Raw genomic sequence first — 22,989 nt, forward strand, 5'->3', positions numbered from 1 at the left:
GGCTGGCTACTCTTCGGCTCCTTCATCATCATATGTTTTTCCACACACTGTCGCAAGTGTAACGTACATACACTTGCGAGAGCTGTTTAAGGCAGTGCCGACTCATCACCGAAAAAAATCTCTACCAAAACATCGTTTTATTCTTATCGGTGGAAAAGGGGGTTAATTTTGCAATTGAGAATTGACGTAGACACACACGGGGAACCCATCAGCACGGCAATATGATTATAACGTTGAAAAACTTACAACAGCAAACGTTCACGATAGAGATCGACTCGTCGCAAACCGTAAGTAAAAATCGGACGGACGAAAGAGAGAAAAATGATCTTTTTTTTTTTTAAGAGAGCGAATGGTTGAACGAATGATATGTATGTATTTATTATCGTTACTAGGTCAAAGATCTCAAGGAGAAGATCGAAATGCAAAAAGGTTTCCCTGCCGAGCATCAAAAGTTGATATACGCTGGTAAGCAATGTAACCTTAATTCGTCAAGAGCGATGTCGGAAAGAAAGCGCCCGGCGCTTATTCGCGTAACGCAACGCGGACTCTCCACCGCCTTATTACAGTGTGTTAAGTATTATATAGTTCTCGCGCGCGTATATTTTGAATATGTGTCTTTCCTGGGGGGATAGGAATGATTTTGCAAAAACGCTCATAGGTTATGTTATTCTAGTATACGAACGTCTTAAGAAGAACATAAATTTTTGCCGTCGAGATCGTAATAATATATAAATCCTTACAGGGAAGATATTGGCAGATGAACAACCGTTAACAGAATATAATATCGATGAGAAAAAGTTTATAGTTGTTATGGTAACAAAGCCTAAAGCTGGTTCTACGCCCAAAACAAGCGAAGAGCAGCGTGCGGAGAGTACAGATAGCAAGGAAGAATCTAGGTAAAAGATTTCAACATTTTCGCGCATATGTTATAAATATTTATTTTATTATTAATTATTATATGTATCGATAATTTCATCATGTAGAGATGCTTTGTTATGAAACTTTCGATATAATATGACATGTTTTATACTCTTTTTTTTTTATGTTTGCAATTATAGCTCAGCAACTACGCAACCTAGTTCGAATCCTAATGTTCAAGAAACATTGCGAACAGCTAGTAATGTGCAAGAGCAACCCGCAGTACCTACACCAGCGGCCGGTCAAGCAGAAAGTGCCTTGCTAATGGGAGAGGATTATAATACTATGATAAACAACATTATGGATATGGGGTATGTATAATGAAGAAGAAACATAGTGAATGATTATTATCAATACTTACTTAATGATATTTTTATTATTTTTGTTTGTATCAGATATGAACGCGAGCAGGTTGTACAAGCATTACGTGCGAGTTTTAACAATCCTGACAGAGCTGTCGAGTATCTTCTCACAGGTATACCGGCGCAACTCTTTGAGGATCCACCTGAGGATCCACCAGAAACTCAAGAACAGCTCCAAGATCAGAGTCAAGATCCATTGGCCTTCTTGCGTATGCAACCACAATTTCAACAAATGCGTCAAGTTATTCAACAGAATCCGCAGCTGCTGAATAATCTTCTTCAGCAAATCGGTTCCACTAATCCTGCCTTGTTGCAACTTATTTCTCAAAATCAAGAAGCGTTCGTACGCATGCTCAATGAACCTGGTTAGTTCTGGTTAATCATGTCATATATATTATAACTGAAAAGAGAATATTAATTATTTAATAATATTAATAATATATCAATTTATGTATAATAATTTGATCTATCTTTTCTCGTAGTGGAACCTGCTACAGGAGCGGGGGCGCGAGTTTTGCCAGCATCTGGAGGAGGCGTAGCATCTGCAGCTGCAGCGGCTGCAGCAGGAGGCGCTGTAAATGGCGGAGCTGGTACGGGTGCAGCCGCAGGCGTAGGATCTGGTACAATTCAGATAACACCACAGGATAGGGATGCTATCGAAAGGTTGAAGGCGCTAGGTTTTCCAGAACACTTAGTTGTACAAGCATATTTCGCCTGTGAAAAAAATGAAAATCTTGCTGCTAATTTCCTACTCTCACAAAATCTGGATGACTGAATCGCTCATTTAATTTCGTGTGACATTTCGATTAAAAAAAAAAATAAAAAGAAGGAAAATAAAAAGAGGACTGACAGAGAGTGAATGATAATATCATTATTTCATTTCGGTCTTAATTAACAATAATCATCTTTACTTTGTATATAGATATACATGCAAATATCTCTGCTATTTTATTCGTTGTGTAGATAAAACCCTTGGTGTGTTTGGTAAGCGACTGAATCTAAGATAAGCGCGCATACCGTAATACTACATATATCAACTCTCTTTTTTCATACTTTTAAAAACATTTTCATTTAACATAATATAACACATTTTTATGAGAGAAAGAATTGCTTACAGCAAACGGTGTTATAAAATCCATCCCTATACAGCCTATAAATGCTCTTATGTTTCTTAAAATATATATGGAGCAATATAATTCTGTTTTTATATGAGAAAGCCTACTGTTGTATGAAATATTCTGCAAAAGAATATCTTGCAGTAATTATATGTACACACACACACGCACACACACAACACACATTTAAAAAAAAAATAAAAATATATATATATATATATATATATATATATATATATATATATATAATATATATATATATATATATATATATATATATAAGGTCGTAAATATATAAATTGAAGAGATATATTCACTCTCATGTTATAGATATGTTTTATACATGTCTAAATACATCTACAAATAGATATAAGTATACTTTGTATATTTACTCGGCTTTCTGATATAAAAATTATAGAGTGCATCCGTTTATGTATGTGTACTTGCGTATATTCGTATTTATGTATGTATGTACAAAGAGATCTACTTTTAAAAGATAATATTGAAAAATTGATTTGAAAGCTCTCTTGCATGTGTCACAATCTGGTAAACTAAGAGTGTATCATAAAAAAAAATAGCCTGCCATATATATAATTTTGTTCTCAATCAATTTCTAGATCTCAAAAATTATAATTTGATATGTAAATATCACATTATTAAGTTCTTGCTAATAGTAAGGAGTTTTGTTTGCTTACCATACACAAATTGATTGGAATAAATAAATTAAATAAAACAATTATAGAACACTACATATCTATTGATAGTACTCTCGAAATTATATAAGCACTTGAATATTAATTATATATATATATATATATATATATATATATATATATATATATATATATATATATATGTTGGAATTCTATTAAAAAGTGCGCTAAAATGTGGTACAATACTATAGATTGTATTCCAAATACAATGTGTAATTTTTTTTGGAGCATAAAATAGCAAGCAGATATTATGCGATTTTTTTACATAATAAAAGATTAATTATTAGATTTATGCACATTGCATAATAATATTACATACATACGTATGTACGTACTTATGCATGTTACAGGAAATTCTAAGTCCTTGAACTTGTACTCTCTCCATCTCTATGCAGTTACTTATTAATATCATTAAAATGATAATAAATATTTAAAAAAATTTCCATTGCTTTTATATTTAGTAAAAAGATAATAGCAAAGTAAAAACTATTTGTTAAAGAGTTTTAATAATAATGCATAAAAAAATTTTCCTATTATGCTGAATTAAATTTTATTACTCAATTTTAAAAATATGAACTTATTAATAGAAAACAATGCTGTTAAAAAAAGAATGCTCTGTTGTATGCTCAACATACTTGTAATACATAGCATAAATGAATAAATTAAGATTTTATTTAATATAACTTAGTACATAATATTACTGTCTAAAAATAGTTTTGAGGGAAGATGAAAATATTCTTTTTCTGTCTCTTTTTAGTCATATATATATAATATAGATATCAATTTTATTTCTATTACGTTATCATTTTATAAATAAAGATAAAATATAATACATACAGATATATAGAGTAGAAAACCTGTAATATTTTAAATTTTATTTATGCAAGTTTTAGGTTGAAGCCTTTTTAGATAATATTACACCTTTGCTCTGAAGATCCTTCGTAGCTTCTTCTATTTGCTGAAAAAGAAAGTAATAACAAAAAGACATTAGCACTACTAAAAACAAATATATTTTTTATAGATATAAGACAAACTAACTTGTTGAAGTTCGATGGCTGCACTGTCGCAAGTATTGAAGGTGAATACTCTGTACAAAACGACGATAGCTGCGTACAAACCAAAGACAAACAAGCAAATGATTGGAAGAAAAAGTATTAATTCATGCCATTCCTTAACAAAAGTAGAATTGCTTGTAATCGTAGCCAACCAGATACTAAAAATCCCAGTTGCACACGATAACCACTCCAGCAGTTTTGTCATCTGTAATATATGATATTTTCTAGTATTGAATTATCATTAAAATGAGATGAAATGCTTGTTAATGAATATTATATACGAAATTTAAAATTACATATAAATACAGGTTATGACTAAATAACATGTTACATTACAATACATGTACGTAATATATGCATGTAAAATATAGTTTGTCATATCAATTTTATTGAAATTTAAATACATTGCATAATAAAATAATTTAATGTTAATATGTTTCCACACATACTTTCTAAATCGTATAACCTTAAAAAGCTAGGTAGGATTCGTGCACCATAGAGGTAAGAAATGATACAAGAAAGTGTAATTCGTGCAAGAAACATAAAGACTATGCATCGAAGATCGAAATTGCATGGCTTTGCCAATCAAAACAAGGAAACTCTCTCTGCCCTTTTATTATTTAGATTGATTATAGTAAGTGTAATTTTATACATTTAAAAATGTTAAAATTATATAATTTATATATTTATATATAATTATATAAATATATATAATCATTGATGAATAAAAAAATCATTATTTCATTACTTATTAATTATTCATTATCACTTATTATCTAGTTTTATTGAGATAAATTATAAAACATTTTATAGAAAGAAAAGTACATATAATTTCTTACAATTTTTTCTTGTTATTTACAAATATTTGTTAAACCATAGTTTATCATTTGGCGATATCCATTTAAAGCAACCAAGCATATTATTTTGAACCATGTATTTCCAGGTCCAAGGATTCAGGTTGTTCTTTTCCATCCACTCCTGTTCAGCTGCATTTTTATCTAACATTTCTTGACTGACAGCTTTGGCTTTAAATGGCAGTATGCGTGCTATATCAGACAATATCTTTTTTACCTAAAAAAGAATTTCATGTATTTATACATTCTTGTTTATTCATATTCTGTTAGTTAGAATGAATTTGATAATATATGAGACAAAAGCCTCACAAATTGTATATACCATTAAAAAATGTAATGTTATTTTGAAAAATGTTGAAAGAGATAATACATTTTCAAGATACCTCAAAAAATTCGCAATGACCGCCAAGCTCTAGGATGACATGTCCAGCTTTAATTGGAGTAACATAGTGGTCGATGGAACCTTTACCACCACCCATGCGGTGTCCTTGTCCCTAAGTTAGAGAAATCATAACTATTAGGTCAGAAAAGTAATATATGTCAAGTTAGTACTTGATATAATCTATAATTTATCAGTCCAACCTTTTTTGTAACTGGTTGCCATGGTGGATCTACACGCCAAATTGCAAACATTGTATCTTGATTAATTTTTCTGCCAAGTTTTAAACGAATCATCTCAAAATGATTATATTTTAATCTACCTCCTCCTGTTGCCTGCGTAATTTAAAAAAATAATTAAACATCTCTATAACAAAGATTCTTTTGTCATTACATATGTAGACTTACAATGATCCCGTATTGCTTGTATAAAAGGAAATTGTGCACCTCCTCTGGACCACGCATGTATCTCAATCGTTTTTGCATTTTAAAAGCACGCATTCCTGGTGGATATTGTGGGACTTTCTCCACTATTCTGAGTTTTCGTCGTTCAGGATATTCAATGTCTAATAATCATAATTTCAAATTACAAAATATTCCATGTATACATAATAAGTAAGTTATGTATATATATTTACTGCCAAATTTTATAGGTGGAGGAAAGAGTTTTAAACCAGCTGCCGGTGTTATCGATATAGGCTGCCAGCCTGTAAAAAATAGCATAATGTGATAGAGATAATGAAATTCAAATTTAAATAATAGTTTATAAAATGTGGATATTTTTCTTTCAAAAATATATTAAAAACTTACTAGAAAGTAAAGTTCGCATTATATTTCTGGATACTTGCATCATTTTTTTAGGTTAATCTAATATAATATATAATCTTCTGCTTATATAATTACACAATAAAATGATTCTAATTAAAAAGAAATGTGATTCCAATTATCTCAATTATTGTACGAGATGATGAAATTCGTAAATTAGTTAATGCATTTTAACATTTTTTCATTGTCAAATTTCTCAAAACAGTTTTAGTATTCTATCTCGTATATATATTTCACTAGATAACCTAAAAATATTTGTTTTACAATTCCATCTTTCTTTTTGGCGTAAATGTTAGAACTTTTATTGATTGGACACAACCATTCGACCAGTGCCTAGAGTAACTAGCATCACTGACCAATCAAAGGGCCTTATTTTCAACTGGCCAATAACCATTGTGTCCAATTAATCTCCTTTCCAGATGTTCAATTATATGACACAGTTTCTTTCTATGCTCCTTGCTGGGAAACATTTTATGACGGAAGACGGAAGTATAAAAAGATTTTTCCCTCTCTTTTTCTTTCTACATTTTATAATAATCGAAATATTAATGGCATCAATATATGTACATTTAAACATTCAAATATATAACATTATGTTCAACAAGTAAGAATCTATTTAGTGTAATGTATATATTTTGTACAATTAAACATTTTCTCGAATCATTTACTAATCGAATATAATTTTTGATGCTTGTATAAATTTTTAAATTTACTTTTCTAATTGCAATTTTTTTTATTATATGATTTTATATATACTGTATGTAAATAATATTATTTCTATTCTCTGAATTTTAAATATCATATTAGAGCGAGAGAGAGAAATTGAACAAAAATTTTAAAAGAATTTTCGCATAATTACCTTGAAAGAATTATTTGAAATTCCATATTATTTTTTCCTTTAAAAATAAAAATATATTTTTTCTCATGCATAATTTTGTTGATGTTATTCTCTGGAATAAGTAAAATCAGAGAAAAATTTAATATAAATTAGATATAAAAAAACAATTGTTTTATATACAGATATATGTTTTAAAAATTGCGTTTTTTTTTAACCGAATGAATAATAACATAATATACACACATTGAATAATAATTTATTTTTTTTTATATCCTATATGTCGCTTTTTATATCATAATTACAAAAAAATTAATTACAAAGATTAAACGAAAGTTCTATCTTTAATGCTGTAATTGTGCATAATTACATACCTTAGATTTATTTTACGTAGATTGGTATTATATACGTCAGTTTATATATTAATATCCATTTTTTTCTTTTTTCATATAAACTCTAGCACAAAAGGAAACACAAATCTCGAAGAAGTAGACCGCCGATTAAACATGTGAATTCGTTTATAACAGATATGAATGAGAGAGAATACGGCCAGTTTAAGGAAAGAGGGCTTAGTGATACGAGAAGCTCGATATGTTACAATTACAATATTTTTATATATCTTTGATGACGATTTTGATGGTAACAACAGATAAATACTACAATATTGTACATTGAGTAGGCGATAGTCGTATCTTATTGTTATAATTAGCGTATCGGCGACGCCGACATTGATGTCGACGATGACGACGATGATGACGATGATGACGATGACATAAACAACGTATTTTGTATTTTCAGAATCGACACGCGATCGACACGCGGCGATGACAACAGGAGTAACAATCTTAGTAACAATAACAGCAACAGCAACGATGATAATAATATAATGATAGTAATACAGGTAACAATAGTAATAGAGTATAATCATAGAAGTCGTGATAATAATTTCATTAATGAGAATATAAAAGATTGTCCTCTAGTTTTCGAACGAGATGTTTCAGAGACTTTTGCATCGTCTTATTAATGAATAAACTTGTAATAAATGGTGATACGTTGAAGAAAAAAATATAATCCTTTTATTAAAAAAATAAAATATTCTTTAAGAAAAAAAATTTAATTTCCTATTTTTCTTGTATATCGACGCTTCTTTAATCTTCTACTCATCAATATCTGACACTAAGATAGAAAAAAATAAATTAATTAAAATACTAAGATATATTTCAAGCAATGATAAATATAAATTATCCTTTATACACAAAACCATGCTTTTTATATGATTTTTTGATATTTCTTTAATTCCGAGCACATAATTATAAAAAGTAAAGAAAAATAATTGTACCATTTTTAAGATAAAGTATTACCATATATCATGAGTTTATTCCCATAAAGTATTGGAAAACTAATCTTTAAACGTCATTTTCGATTGCTTCCGATATTACGTATTGATACAATGCTTGTACAAAATGTCTCTTTCGAAATCAAGGAAAATGACGATCTCTTTTGACGCAACGATTTGACAAATGGTGACGAAAGGCTAAAGGCGAAATTTATTTGATTATTTATTAGAGTGCGAAGATTCCGCGAACATGAGTGAATCTTCTCAAGTAAACAACTAATTTGTTCGGCTTAATCGTCATTTCGAATTTTGAATTATACCAAACTCGAGAAGAAGAGCTCTTTAATAACATTCGTAATTAAAGAGCTTCTCTTCTCTGGTATAATTCAAAATTCGAAATTTTGAAGATATAGATTTAAAACTGTTTGGAGACGAACTCTTTTGCTAGGATTTTAAAAATGACATGCGTCATTGTACTTGAAAACATAAACAAAATTTTGCCTCTGCTTTGCTTCTCGTCTCGTCTCGTCTCGTCTCATCTCATCAACTGATGGAATGGTTGACAGACTTCTGTACACTAGTGTAATCAATTTCTTTCAAAATTACATCCAAGACAAAGAACTTTTTGCATATATGTATTACGTCGAATATTGTCGTCGTCGTAGATCGTCGATTATCATCGTCATCGTCAGCCATCCGTTCGCCGACGACGTCGCTCGAGCGTCATCGTCGCGAAGCGTACAGTTAGTAACTACTAATTATCGCTTTCGTCTTTTTTTTTCTATCTTCAGTTCCGCATTTATCACACTTATTATATAAATGGGGTGTCTGAGGAATGTGTGTATGCGCGGAGTCAGTGATGGATTCTTTTTACGCGATGTATCTATTGCTTCTAATCGACAAGAAAGAGTGGAGGAATTCTATAAAAGACATTGATCGCGGAGACAGAAATTTTCGCATAAAATCGAGTACTTTTGTGAAAAAAATATACGGACGTGGAAGAAGATTACCAATGATTCCCGAGTGCTTGATCAAGTATTATTTGATTATTTCTCGCGCTCTTTATATAAGTAATATGATAATTTTCTTTATCAAAGAAAAAAAAAGAAAGCAAGAATAAACAATGTAAGAAAAATAGTTATACGCGAAAGAGAAACGTTGTGACAATTTGACCCAGATTTTTTACCAGCAATAGCAAAAATCCAGGAATACTGGCTTACATTGAAAAAATAATTTACAAATGATTTGCAAATATATTTAGACGTCTTGTTTTGCAGTAAGCGTATGTCGATGACTATAAAAGCGCGATTTTTTTCATCGGAATGATGTGGAATCGGAAGTGCAGAATATACACGATATCTCGTCTAATACATACGTGTGCGTATTATATGTGTTTAGGTATTTGTGTCACGCAACGATATATACTAACATACAAGCCACTGACTCCGATCACTCTCAATAAGACTAAGTAAACGCTATGGCATCATGATAATCACCGATGGGGTGCTCTTATATCAAATTCACTAGATAATAATTACGACGATTAGCGCGCGTCTATTTTTCGCTTGATATTCGGATATGATCGCGATTATCGTAGATTCTCACCGTTGAATTCATCGATAAGTTCTCGCTTTTCCGCGTTCATCTCAAGAGAAAGAGATAGAAAGGAATATACAAAGCGTTACATTAGCTTCCGACACCGGAAGACTAGGTATACCCGCACCACACACTTGGCACTAAGTCCGGTTTATTTATCTCGCATAGAAGATTATATAAAATCAGGATAATTGTAATACAATTTAACAGTTTGCGATGATGAAAGCGATTATAAAATTATATGACATTGTCGGGAAATGCAGCCTCACATTTAATATCGCAATATAAATCTTGATTGTATCCGCGTATATGAGAATTAGACGAACAAAGTGTCAAATATGAGATACGAGTACAAACTTTAGCATACACTCGAGAGCTATATAATATCTTTCAAAAAGCAAAACTCTCAAGTGAATCATTACTGAAAGTTTACTCTCTCAATTTTGTACTCATTGAAGAGTATATACTATCAAGAGTCGCTTTCAAGGCATGAGAACCGATTGTAGAAAACAGTGTCCGTATATTTCACATCGTAAAATAAAGCGATTAAGACTGCTTTCTGAAATTCAGTTTTGTAATTCTTTTATATAAAAAGTGCTTTTCTTTTAAAGTGTCAAATAGATCTAGATTAAGTTACGAAATCCATAAGAAATTCCGGCTATTAAATGTCGATAGGACAAAATGTTTTTTTACAATCGGTTCAAAAACTATTCAACCCTTAACTAATATGGTGGAATCTTACGGTATGATATATGAGACTAGATACGTTTATATATTTTTATTATTTTTTAAATAATTTCATAAATGTTACTATATTGTTATTAAAACGAAAGCATTGTTCGTTGCCCTTATATAATATAATGAGACGAAGAGATCGTCTCATTCTTACGGTTATATCATCATTTTCTTTTTTTTTTTTGCACAATTATGTAGAAACGTCCGGATATATGATTCGTTTTACACCATAGCAGTTAAGGGTCCATTATATGTACATCAAGCTTGACGCATCATGATCGCGACAGCATTCGAAAGATACGTATTATCATCAGGCGAAAGGCAACGTACATCGCACTTTTTTTTCACGTTGATAATATTTTATAAATTACGCGCTATATAAGAGACTAGATTCTCGGCGGGGAGGAGGGGGGAGGGAGAGAGTATACTCCGATTCTTCCTCAATCTTTGCTGAATCGTCTAATACCGTATTCGATTAGATCACTATTGTCCCACGCGATTGTGCTGACACACAACTTACAGAGTTACATACATACTTATTGTTAGACACGTAGTCCTTAGAATACGTATATAGTTATAGAATTTTTTTTTCTGGCTGATCCTTGGAGTAGGTCGCTCACTTCTTCGCGTTTAGAGTTGCTACTTCGCTTCACTCTCGATCGTTTCGCGGTGTTTGATTTTATTTTAATGGAAAACAACAGGATGACACTGTATGAGCTGATAATTATGTATATTCTAATCAATCGGGAAGAACGATATATTTTTTCGTTCTCTTTTTTCTTCGCTGCATATATGTACACGGAGAAAATTTTACAGTACAAATTATATTCCCTTTCACAACATTTATTGTAAAGTTGAAATATAATGATAGTATATTTATTATTATAAAAATTGTAAATTACGCATTTATTTTATTGTTTGTTAACGATTATGCATCTGTGTGTGCGTCAAAATTTGAATAATTATATTTCCTTGTAAAATATAATACGTATATAATATCATTATTGAATAAAAATATCGTGATTTTTCTTATATGTTAGTATGTTCCACGATTACAAAAATTATATTATAATTTTTATTATATTTTCTCCGTGTACGGTCAAAAGCACGTACAGATTAAGCGAACATACTTTGCTGTTAATCGTTCAGTGAAGAACTCTTGTTAGAAAGTATCTTCGGACACATTAGTTATATTCAATACACATCTTGTTTCAATAAATACATATATACAAACAGAATGTGTGAATAATAAAGTCAATGATTAAAGAATAAAATTTTCATATGGAATATAGGATATGTTTTTGTTTTACGCTTTTATACTTAAAAACAAACTGCTTTTACTTGCCAGGAACATATTTGGTTATTATTCATATAATAGTTAATATGTTTTCATTATATTGATTGATTACTAAAATATAAATTGATTAAGAAGAGAATAATCTGCGAATTATTATAAATCAATGCTATATTATACCTCAAAAATATCAATTAATATTTTTTTCTACTATTTCTCATTTGCATAGACACACACATGCACAATATATTTGTGTATGTTCGTTTTTTACTAATAATTATGGACAATAATGTTCACTTAGTTTATACACACTTTCAACGCATTTTTTGTATCTAGGTACAAAACGTACGGATATATGATAGAAATATGCATTTTTCTCTATATGATGATACATATATTTCTCAAAATAGCACTCAAATATAAAATATAATCATTAAAAATTCTGAAATACAATCTTGACATTTATATAATATTAATTAAAAGTGTTAAACGTTGCGACGTTGCAGGCTAATGCTGTTGTAAATCAAATCTAAACTGAATAAATATGAGTTATATAAGAAAGTAGGCTATCTCTTTCACAATATCTTGGCCGATTTCAATATTCGCGATAAGATGTATTTTTGTACGATAAATATACAATTATATACACTCGTGATATGGCAATATACATGATACATGTTACGATATCTCGTAGCAGATATAGAGTACCTAGATACAAATATTTAAAGCAAGAATAATTAAGATACACCGTATCTCAATAGCTAATTCGTGTAGTATGTGTTATATTTAGGTACTATCTAGACATATATAGACGTTTCGCGATATACTAATGCACGTATTTTCACGTGATGAAAGTGACGCGCGGCGGTTTTCGGCGTGCTATTAAAAAGTGCTGATTGCGATACGAGCACGCGACGTACTTAAAAAAAAGAGTTCCAAGGGATAATTCAAAAGCGAGAGCAGCGTGTAATGAGTTTCGTATATGTCGCTTCGTCTTTATCGACGAAATACTTCTTCATTCAATATTTCCGACGTGCGCGTCTCTCGATGCGATTCTCTATTAGCTATATAAATGTAACTTTAAATCTGTAAGTCCATAATTAACATGCGCTTTATCGCGTATATATATTTATGTATATATGTACACAGTCTTACAAAGCAAAATTTACAAACATTACGACGTACGGTCGATCGAATAAATATGCGTCCTCCGATGCGACCGAGTCGGGTTGCAAGTTTTGCACGTTGCTTCGTCGTATTTTGATCGCGCGTCTCGTATACACCTGACAAAGACTGATTGACAGCCTGCCGTGCGCACGTTCGGCTGTAAACTGGTGAAAAATTCATCGCTGACGCGAATCGCGCACGTTAAGCGAATATGTATCCGATGCAGATCGAATTTCCAGCAGAAAGAGCGAGAAGGACATGCCGGCCGTATATACATCGGCGATACAAAAACTCTTTTTTCTTTTGTACATGAAACGTGATATTTTGATATCTGTAATGGAAAGATTCGCGAGGTGATAATGTTCCTTCGCACTTTTTACTGTTATATGCAACATAGAAAGAGTCATTAGGCGATCAAAATACAAAGCATCTCGCAAATGATGCTCTTCTCTTGCAACCCTGACGGAGGGGAGAAGGGACAAAGAGGAGGAGGAGAGGGAGGAGGATCCGTTATAGCGCAGGGGAAGAGCTTTTGAGCGAGAGATCAAGATGACACAGGGGGCAAGGAGCGAGGATACGCAACGATTCTAAGAAACGAAGGAAAGCTCGCTGCGAGGAACAAAACGTCATGCGAGACGTTTTCGTTCATCAAGCGAGTGACTTACCTACCCCACTTGGCCATCGACAGTCAGTTTTTTTTTTAAAGCCTCTTGCGTATATGTAAACAGTACTCCGATTATTTATTACGTCAACAAGTTTTCGCAGTCACGACGCACGAATATTCTCCCGTATGAATTTAAAAACAAAAGAAAAACATCATAGTCGATAAAACCTATTGAATATTGTCAATACAATAGACGAGTAGTTTAGAGTGCTATTAAGGAGATTTTTCAAATAGAAATAGCAAAAGTATTAATCAGCAAAAACGAACGAAAATGAGAAAGATATACTCATTTGATCGAATATCATTTGGGATAATGATATACATATGTGTATATATATTTTGTAAAAATGGTAAAAAAATATAGTGAATATATGCATCTCCTCGCTTGGGGCTATAATATAAAGTATTGATATAATACACAATTTCTCTTTAGCGTGCATTACATTTTACGTATCATTATTTACGTATTGACGCGAATATATTACGGCGCAAATTATATCATACTTCAGGAACTTTCACCTAATGCGCACTCGAAAACTGTTAGCGATCGTAATAAATTGTCAAGAGACTGTATATGAATTGTGTATGAAGGAGTAATACCTCTCTTAATTTCGTTAATATGAGTGTGTACGTATGTGTTTATGCATGTTTGCGCGTTACTCTTGATGTGCTGCTAGGAAGCTGACTAGATTATAATCTAAAATACGAAATACCCGGGTAATCATCGTCCTTGTACGTAACGGAATTTCATTTCCGCGAGTTGTCGCTACAAAGAGAATTCTCCGAGAGAATTTTCAAGAGACAAACATTAAAAAAAAAAAAAAAAAAAAAAAAAAAGAAAATTAGACCTTGATGCGCTTACTCGCATCTACTGACGAGGATTCCGGTGTTCCGTATCGACATTGACTACTGCTCGACCTTCCAAGAGGTCGAACGGCCCTACCTAGGCATTCGACTCCTTCAGATTGTCAAAGTATTGCATGATCTGGTTGTAGTCCATACCTAGATTAAGATCGTCAAGCGGCACTGACTCCTCCTGTTCTTGGAAAGACGAGGCACAGGAGGAGCTGGAGGAGGACGACGAGGAGGAGGATGAGCAGGAAGCGGACGGCGACGATGATGGCGGGGACGTGGTGGTAGATGAGGCTGTGCCGCCGACAGGAGTTGACGTGTTCACTGTAGAAACGACAGCGGATGTGGAGAAGGACGAGTACATTGGATTACCGACTATAGTCGCCCTCTTAATCTCCCGGGATCTTCCAGCGTCCTTCGCGAGGTGTTTGTTGCTATCGTCGTGATTCACCACCAGTTCCACGAATTCTTCGTCCTCGCCGTTCTGCTGCTTGTTCGCGTTCTCCACCGCTCTGGTTTTCGCCGCGTGCGGTTTAACCATATGATGGCCCGACTGCTGCGGCGGTTTGCCGCTATGTCGATGATTATTCCCGTGATGGCTGCCACCGCCACTGCCGCCGCTGGACGTCCTGTGGCGATGTTTCCGTGGTGGTTCCGGCAGCCGCACGTTAACCCCCGTGTTTCTATGCGGCGGTACCGGTGGTTTGTAGTCCTCGTTGTTGCCGTTGCTCGCGTTGTTCGTGCCGATTGTCATCGTTGTCGTCGTCGTTGTCGCAACCGATGTCGAAATTATGGGCAGCACCCCGTGAGGTGGCAAAGGCGGAGGGATATCGTCGTTGCTGGAAAAAAATTTCCAATGACTATTAAATTTGTATAATCATACATCATTATTTCGTACAAAAAAAAATTATTATTTTTCTCTTCACGGAACACTTTTTTCCTTTGCCTTCGAAAAGATATGTCACGAGAATCTTCAAAAACTATAAGAAAAACAATAACATTAAATCATAATTACTCATTCCGCGTAGTGGCTATTGACGGAGTTACCACCGCCGTCGTTGTTGCCGTCGTCGTTGCGTTATTGGGTGGTATCATCGCGGACGACTTGATCGCGGATTTCGCCGCGAAACTATTCCGCACTGCCCTGTCCCTCTTAGAATAAGTTGTAGTGTCGATAGCGCTGGTACCGCTAGGTCGTTGTTGATTGGCGGACGGTAGCTCGATGTGATTCGGATTGTCGAAGCATGTGCCCAGTTCATTTTCGGGTTCCCCTTCGCCGGCCAGCGGATTGCTTGTTACGCGAACCTGCAACAAAAACCAGGTTTCCAATCAAACAAGATTCAACGAAATCTCTCGTTTATTTTGTTTAAATGCTGCCTCTGGATTATCGGAGCGAGGAGAGGCGAATACAAAGATATTTACAATGTCAAATCCCATCGGAGATTCGTTGAATTTTAATCACTGATTAATCCTGAATGGACGTATTTTCGCTGAACTGCCAATTAACACTAACCATGTTACATTTTATCGAAATTTCATTCGTTATCATTTAATTCGTGAGAAATCCTAAATTCTTTTATGCTGATAGTCATGTTTAAATAAAGTTCGAATTAATTGTGTGTATTAACGTATATCGCTTGTCTGATTTTATTCTTTACTCTTATTAATGAAATAATCACTCTTACTTATTTATATACAATAAATTAGCCGATAATTAGGTCAATCGTAGTTAATCATGCATGAAATTTTTAAAAGTAGTAATTCTATCAGAACGTCTACTCAAATCTTGTAATAAAATTCCTTCATCTTTCGGGTTTTTTTGTCTAAAATTTTAGGCAGAGAATTTTTTTTAGAGATTTTTTGTAGATAAAATTCTCTTAAATATATTTTTTTATAATTGATAGGTTGTCGAATTGCTTACAATGTAAGAATAAAATTAAAAGAGAAGCGTTTTTTTTTAAATTTCAATAAAAATCCATGAATGTTTTCTGATCTTTTCCAAGTATAAAAAAGTCTCTGTAAGAATTCCAGGTTCTCCATGTTTTTCCAGGAAGTAGACACCTCGTATATGTACGTATATCGTGCAATTCATCCTTGTACGTACCTGTTGCGGACCGCAGGCGGCTCGCTCGAGGGTAGCTCTACCCAGCCATACCCAGTCGTGTGCGTTGGTGGTGGATTCGCGTGGCGGTCGTCTGCCGGATGCCAGTTGATTCGCGGCGGCGCGTGCCCTCGCGCCCGCTCCGGCGAGCACCGGTACGGTCGCGCCAGTCAGGAGTCCCGGTGAGTCTGGCGGTTGAGGCTTGAACTTGCTGGCGTACACCACGCAGGAGACGACAAAGACAACGATCGCGAAGCAGAACGCCGCGAGCAGCACGTACATCCCGATCTCGAGCGGACTCATGCGCGCCCCGACGCCGTGATGACGCACGCCGACGCCGCCCATACCCCCTGAAGACATGCCATTAGCTATAGCCGTGCGATGCTGCCGCGCCTGCACCAGAGGCTCGTGCTTGTGCCCGTCTTTCTCGTCTTTCAGCGGTAACCCTTTGCACAGAAAAAAACAAAGAGAGAGAAAGAGAGAGAGGACAGAGTGAGACGACAGGGTGTTTGTGCCGAGTTAGAGAGAGCCGCTGCGAGAGAATCTTAACCCCTTAATCCCTTCAAGCTGGACAGGCGACTGGCTAGACATGCTATTGGGCATGCGAGGATCGAGGAAGGGTCATGAACGTGCAATTGTATTTTCGACGCGGCGATATTATGTTATATACAATGATTTCCTATTATCTTATTGAATGCGTAATCTGTAAATTGAGATTTTAGTAGCAAATTGAGATAAAAGGAGAAAAAAGAAGAATCATGTATTTATACGTTTCGAGATTAAGTAATTTTTAAAATCAACTTTTTTTCGCTCAACTGTGTCATTTGTTCGTACTTCGTTAATAGTAGTAGATGTTTTCAGTTAATTAATGATGATATATTCCAACTAATTTATATTAAGCGCGTCACAAATTATTTTTCGAGGCAGATGCATTTGATATTCAACATACAAAAGGAGAGAAAACTATCAGTTACGCGAGATTGGACAGAAATCGTAGCGGAAGATTACGCATCAATAGACAGGCAAAACTTTTTACAAGCCAAAGAAAGATCACGAAGAAAGTTTTCGTTATAGGAAATGCATGCCGTGCGCAATGTGGATTATAAAGCGTAGTAGAGAACGGAAGAAAAAGCGAAGAAAATGCGAAAGAAAGAAGAAAGAAAGATGTAGAAAGAGAGAAAGCAAGAGACAGCAAGCGGCAAAGGGGAACAGGATCTATTTACCGATGAGAATGTCATGTAGATCAGGTGCCATTTCGCCCCGGTTGGTTTTACGTTCTCTATGATGATGGGAGCCAACGGTGCCGCCGCCGTCGTTTTGCACAAATTCCGGCCGATTGGGTACCTCGCTCGAGGCGAAATCCACCTCGACATTGGCAGTAGCACTTGCCAATGCGGCGACCGTCGTCCTCTGAGAACCCTTGCCCGATCGTCTGCCGGATAATCGGCAGGAATCGGCCAGCTGAAGATTGACGCGCAGTAAGTCACCGCGGCCCTCGCCAACGGCAATGACCCGCGGATGATGCGAAGCGACCATCGGTGCGAACGCTACGACTTCCGGATCCGTGCTTTCAACCTGTAAATGGTAATCGCTCACGGCGATCTCCCTTAAAGGCGTACGGGTATTGTCCGAGAACTCCACGTCAATGTCCAGCAATCCTTCCTGTTGGTGTAACACGTACGATAATCGCATCAAGTTTATATATAGTTTGCTTACGGCAACCACAATTTCGATTACAGAATCCTTAGAGGAGTTTGGAGCTAATTTCTCTAGAAATTAGATGAAATAACACAATAACATGTTATTTTTTAACTTTATATGTATTTCTTTTCTTAATTTTGACTTATTTAACCAGATTTAGATTCAATGGTCTAACAAACGCCGAAATATTAAACTTTGTTATTTCTTAAAAGATCGACTCTTTGAGGTTGCTCTTTTTCTCGAAATATATTTGAAAAGCAATACGAATATTTCAATTATAATTTAATAATATTACCTGATACTGCGCGGTCAGTCTTCTCGTAACCGAGGTTTCCGCAACATATCCATTCTCGATCGCGGTATCGGGACTAATACTGAGTTGAAGTCCGGACACGACTCGGACAGACAGCCGTATTATGGATACCCGATCGTTGCCAACCCTGATTTCCTTCGCGCCGATAACTCTGCCAGTGATTGGTGATAGTACCTGCACCTCCGTGCGTCCCACCCCGCGTCCCTGGACCAATCTATTTTGTATGAGCGTCGCAATCCTGGGATCGGAAATTCGTAGCATGCCGGCCACGAGGTCGGTGACGCGCAGCCAGGTGCGCCGATTGACAAAGTACGAGACTCTGCCCGAGTCATGATCACTCGCCAGAAATCGGGCGTGCACCTCGACCGGGCTCTGCTGAAAGCGCAGTCGACAATTGGCCGGGGATAGATTCCGATCGATGGAATTGATCGTATCCCCCCATCCGTGATCGTTTCCATTACCACGGAATCGCTCCTCGTGCTCGTCCTCCTCCTCGAGGAGCGGCTCGTCCGGATCGTCCATGTCCATAGAAGTGTCTTCTATTAATTCTTCGAGCTCGATGGCGCTTCTTTTCTTCGCTCGCGCGGTGACCGGCGATTCCGAAGACTGTTCCTCGGTCCTCGTCGCGTTCAGCAGGCTGCGCTTATTCTTGGCGCTCGTCGCGTGCTCCTCCGGCACCTTCCAGCCCTTTATCTGACTGAGTCGCGTGTCGCTGACGCTCACCTCCAACGGAAACTCGGGCATCCACACGGTGAACCTCGCCAAACCGGTATACGTGCCGTACTTGACGAGGACCGACGCGTTGCTGGAACCCCGAATCTCCGAACCGTCCACGTACACGCTGCTACACGAGGACGATACCTGCGAATTTCGAACGGTAGGGTGTTAAATGGAGTTTGATTCTAGGCTAGAGTTTGTAATGCCACGGCAGTGCACAGATTGTTGGAGTTTCCGAAGCGCTACTTGAACTGACGATTAAACAAACTACAATTACAAAACTTTTCTGGACATGTGTTATACAATATTATATATATTTTCGATATATTTTCGATAGAATTTATAATATTAATATTACAAAACTTTAGATATATTGTACACACTTTTTTTGGAAGATGCATTTTTCATGATTTCATTGAATTTGTTTTGCTAAATAAAAGTTCATATTTTTATTAATCAACCGTCATGCAGAAAATAAACAATCGTCAAAATTAACATTACTTACAGAATAGAATTAAATGATATTAAATCTTCTGTCACTTATATATGTGCATAAACACATCTAAAAATTATCATAATAAATTATCACCATAAATATAAAAAAAATTATATATATATCTAAAAATTATTACGCAAATAATAGGAAGAACTTGAATGAAGAAGTTTAAAAATACTATTAGCGTCTATAAACACCGTGATTTTTCCCTTCAAGAAGCTTTCTTCTCCTTCAAATTAAGTTGTTGAAGAATCTCGATAAGTGCTGAAGGTGAATTAAAAAGCAATTACCTTGAGAACGCTCTCGTCCTCGGAATGACAGGACGACTGCAGCGTGACATCGGCCACCGTGCCGGCTTGACTAACGATGAAAACCTTCATCCCCTGCGACACCTGACGCCCCGTCAGCACCGCCGTATTCATCACCTCCCAGTTCTGAAACAAAATACAAAAAAATTTCTTAAAGAGATAAACTCGTCGTAGCTCAAACGTATATTTCAATTTTTAATGCTATGTGATAAAAATTTGCGTATATTTCAATATACACATTTCTAGAGCCTTCATATATGATGGAGATATTGTATCCATTATTCATAACTGTTATCTATTCTATTTCGGACTTTATCCCCTTTTCGCCGCACGATATGATAAAAAGCGCGGTAAGAGCGATATTAAAAAATATGTATCATTCAAAATATAGAAAAAAGCATAGATAGAAATATATGCACGAAGGAATATTCTGTGAAAAAGAATATCGTACCTCTTTTCCTTAAATACAAATAATATAAAACTTATTTTTAATTAATTATTTATAAAACAAATGGAAACATATTACAATGGAGGAACATTAACAAAGTATATATATATATAAATATCTATTATTCAAAATTGATTACTAGAATTAATTTTATCTTATTTTATTCTAAAGAAATAGGGGGAAAAAGACATAAGAGAAAATTAAAGATTCTATTTGACGATTGTTTTTGTTTCCATTTCCTTTGAGGCAAAAAGAATATGAGTTCTTGACCTCTTATTTAAACTGTAATCTCCGAGCTATATAAAAGCTTGTAGCCTCGACTATAATTCAAAAATTCCCGATCAAACTATCCTTTCTAATGATATATTTTTCATGATAAAAGTTTTTTTAAAAGAAAGAGAGATCTATCTGTCTTTTCGTAACAACATCATAAAATCATCGCAATGTGCTCGAAAGGATTTTCATGAATACGATAACTAATATGTCTGCACAGACGTATCTGACGTACACAGCTGCTTCACTATTGCTGACAATTCGCTCGCGCGATGTCATATACACATACACGTGAAAATTACTTCCAATATTCGCGTTCGCATGTACACGCGTAAACTTTATGCTAGTTCGTCAACGAGAGAGGACTCCCGCAAAGGGAGTTGACGAGGATCGGACGGTCCAGTAAGCCATTTCCAAGTTGGCTTCCGTCCGCAAGCGGGGCCCTTTGGAAGAGGAACATCAAACGGTTCGGATATTGCAGCGAGGGAATTTAAATCCCTGACGCCGCGCGCGAGAGGTAGCCTCCCTTGGTGCTCCATGTGTGCGCCAGCCAACTATACCTTATCGTCAACATGGAGAGAACGTGTTCTCTCAACAATATGATAGAAGTGGCGGGTGCGGCTCCCTTTTCCCTTCCTTTCGTCAAATATTTTTCCAGTAGGATCGGCCCTCGCACGCGAATATTTACGAGACTACCTGAGCGAGAGATACAAGATGTAACACCGTTATCTTGTATCCCATAGTGCGAAATGCGACGCGAATCTCCCCTGAAAGGAATCGCCGAAGAATATGTTATCACATATCGATCCTTGATTCGGTTTTTGTCGCGTGATACATGGAGTATTAAAAAAAGAAAAAAAAAATGATATCAAATGATATCTAAATGGAAAGTGATATTATTTGATCTTTCGATGCATTAAAAGCGATCTTCAAGATTATCCTCTGAATATCTTCAGTAAAATCCCTTTCAGGTAGTTTTTAGAAAAATCGTGATCTTTCTTTTAAAATTATTGAAATCTCATTTTTCTGCTATTTAAATTTTTGCAACTTATTCATTTAAACTTGCCCCTCAAACCCGTCTATTTTTCATTTAAATTAATGATAACTAACAATAGGAAGACACGCACAGAGAGACAGAGAGAGAGAAAGAGAGAGAGAGAGAGGGAGGGGAGAGAAGGGAGGGATGATAATGCTTGCACTTAAGCCTTAAGCACTTCGAATATGGCCTTGGCTACATTAGTTATAGCTATTAGACTGTAATAAAGCAAGACAACGAGACTATATTATATAATAGCAAAGACACATTAGTTGTTAGCTTAAAATATTTAAGATATAATTTTATACATTTGCGTTGACAAATGTGACAAGTAAAGTTTACAAATGTGATTAAATTCTGTAGCAGCGCACAATATAATGTATGTACGGACTATATAAAAATCTTGAATAAATCTTGAATTAATATATAAAGGCAACAATCCAACTTTCATACATATTTTTACGTTAAAATAATTTTTTTGATATACGAACGCTGCTGCACACGCAGCAGCATCAGCAGCGTTATTTTTCGCGATCGCAAAATTATATTCCGAGCTCGTTCGCGAAAGAAAACGGAGAGCATTTTCATCATAAAATGTGATGCTTAATCGACAAAAGGAAAAAGGACGGATGAAGGGCGATAGGCGAGAGGGAGGAAGAGGAGCAAGGATTTTACGTTACTGCGAGCGTAAAATATGCGCAATACACAGTCCATTAAGTTGATAAATTTCAACGGGGTAAACAAGCGCGCGCGCGTGTCGGAGGTCGTTAATTGATAAATTAGATAATTAATTCATTTACATATCCTTTTGAAGGCACCGCGCGCGTACACGCTCGCGGAAAGTTGCCGGAAACTCGACGCTCGCGCACGCTTCTTGATTATCCTTACTCTAATTGC

At 35.2% G+C, this 22,989-nt stretch overlaps 4 protein-coding genes across 6 annotated transcripts in view; 1 reads left to right on the forward strand and 3 right to left on the reverse strand.

Moving 5' to 3' along the window:
• Window positions 1-41: 41 nt before the first annotated feature.
• Window positions 42-2,135, forward strand: LOC126853479 (UV excision repair protein RAD23 homolog B). The gene is made up of 6 exons (XM_050599281.1): window positions 42-287; window positions 393-465; window positions 743-896; window positions 1,059-1,229; window positions 1,314-1,645; window positions 1,763-2,135. The coding sequence occupies exons 1-6, from the start codon at window positions 222-224 to the stop codon at window positions 2,053-2,055; spliced, it is 1,089 nt and encodes a 362-aa protein (XP_050455238.1). The 5' UTR covers window positions 42-221; the 3' UTR covers window positions 2,056-2,135.
• Window positions 2,136-3,874: 1,739 nt separating this feature from the next.
• On the reverse strand, window positions 3,875-4,696 carry LOC126853512 (uncharacterized). 2 transcript variants are annotated; one of them, XM_050599332.1, is made up of 3 exons: window positions 4,613-4,696; window positions 4,147-4,368; window positions 3,875-4,066 (listed from the first exon to the last, which is right to left on the reverse strand). In XM_050599332.1, exons 2-3 carry the CDS (start codon window positions 4,366-4,368, stop codon window positions 3,998-4,000), a joined length of 291 nt encoding a protein of 96 aa, XP_050455289.1. In that variant the 5' UTR covers window positions 4,613-4,696; the 3' UTR covers window positions 3,875-3,997. The 2 variants fall into 2 exon arrangements, with proteins under 2 accessions (XP_050455289.1, XP_050455288.1); XM_050599331.1 differs by lacking the exon at window positions 4,613-4,696 and adding an exon at window positions 4,460-4,600.
• A 272-nt stretch (window positions 4,697-4,968) lies between these two features.
• Window positions 4,969-6,467, reverse strand: LOC126853493 (39S ribosomal protein L16, mitochondrial). The gene is made up of 6 exons (XM_050599306.1): window positions 6,206-6,467; window positions 6,034-6,102; window positions 5,804-5,961; window positions 5,600-5,731; window positions 5,401-5,511; window positions 4,969-5,234 (listed from the first exon to the last, which is right to left on the reverse strand). Exons 1-6 carry the CDS (start codon window positions 6,246-6,248, stop codon window positions 5,019-5,021), a joined length of 729 nt encoding a protein of 242 aa, XP_050455263.1. The 5' UTR covers window positions 6,249-6,467; the 3' UTR covers window positions 4,969-5,018.
• Window positions 6,468-7,380: 913 nt separating this feature from the next.
• The window catches only part of LOC126853429 (transmembrane protein 132E), a 101,510-nt gene continuing 85,901 nt past the window's right edge, over window positions 7,381-22,989 (reverse strand). Inside the window, exons 5-10 of one of the 2 annotated variants that reach the window (XM_050599156.1) lie at window positions 20,318-20,461; window positions 18,797-19,675; window positions 18,024-18,462; window positions 16,804-17,246; window positions 15,715-16,004; window positions 7,381-15,538 (exon numbers count right to left, since the gene is read on the reverse strand). In XM_050599156.1, the coding sequence (XP_050455113.1) occupies window positions 14,791-15,538; window positions 15,715-16,004; window positions 16,804-17,246; window positions 18,024-18,462; window positions 18,797-19,675; window positions 20,318-20,461 (2,943 nt within the window). In that variant the 3' untranslated portion in view covers window positions 7,381-14,790. The remainder of the gene's footprint in view (window positions 15,539-15,714; window positions 16,005-16,803; window positions 17,247-18,023; window positions 18,463-18,796; window positions 19,676-20,317; window positions 20,462-22,989) is intronic. The other variant, XM_050599157.1, reaches the window with a different exon arrangement.

Source organism: Cataglyphis hispanica, chromosome 12, assembly GCF_021464435.1.
Source record: "Cataglyphis hispanica isolate Lineage 1 chromosome 12, ULB_Chis1_1.0, whole genome shotgun sequence".
Classification (NCBI taxonomy): Eukaryota; Metazoa; Arthropoda; class Insecta; order Hymenoptera; family Formicidae; genus Cataglyphis; species Cataglyphis hispanica.

Coding starts and splice junctions, on each gene's coding strand:
- LOC126853479 (XM_050599281.1), top strand. CDS start 222: ATGATTATAACGTTGAAAAACTTACAACAGCAAACGTTCACGATAGAG. Junction 466..742: donor TCAAAAGTTGATATACGCTG/GTAAGCAATGTA, acceptor AAATCCTTACAG/GGAAGATATTGGCAGATGAA. Junction 1,646..1,762: donor ACGCATGCTCAATGAACCTG/GTTAGTTCTGGT, acceptor CTTTTCTCGTAG/TGGAACCTGCTACAGGAGCG.
- LOC126853512 (XM_050599331.1), bottom strand. CDS start 4,489: ATGTTATTTAGTCATAACCTGTATTTATAT. Junction 4,369..4,459: donor GTCATAACCTGTATTTATAT/GTAATTTTAAAT, acceptor CATATATTACAG/ATGACAAAACTGCTGGAGTG. Junction 4,067..4,146: donor CAGCCATCGAACTTCAACAA/GTTAGTTTGTCT, acceptor TTTCTTTTTCAG/CAAATAGAAGAAGCTACGAA.
- LOC126853493 (XM_050599306.1), bottom strand. CDS start 6,248: ATGATGCAAGTATCCAGAAATATAATGCGAACTTTACTTTCTA. Junction 6,103..6,205: donor AATGCGAACTTTACTTTCTA/GTAAGTTTTTAA, acceptor TATTTTTTACAG/GCTGGCAGCCTATATCGATA. Junction 5,962..6,033: donor TCCACCTATAAAATTTGGCA/GTAAATATATAT, acceptor TATGATTATTAG/ACATTGAATATCCTGAACGA.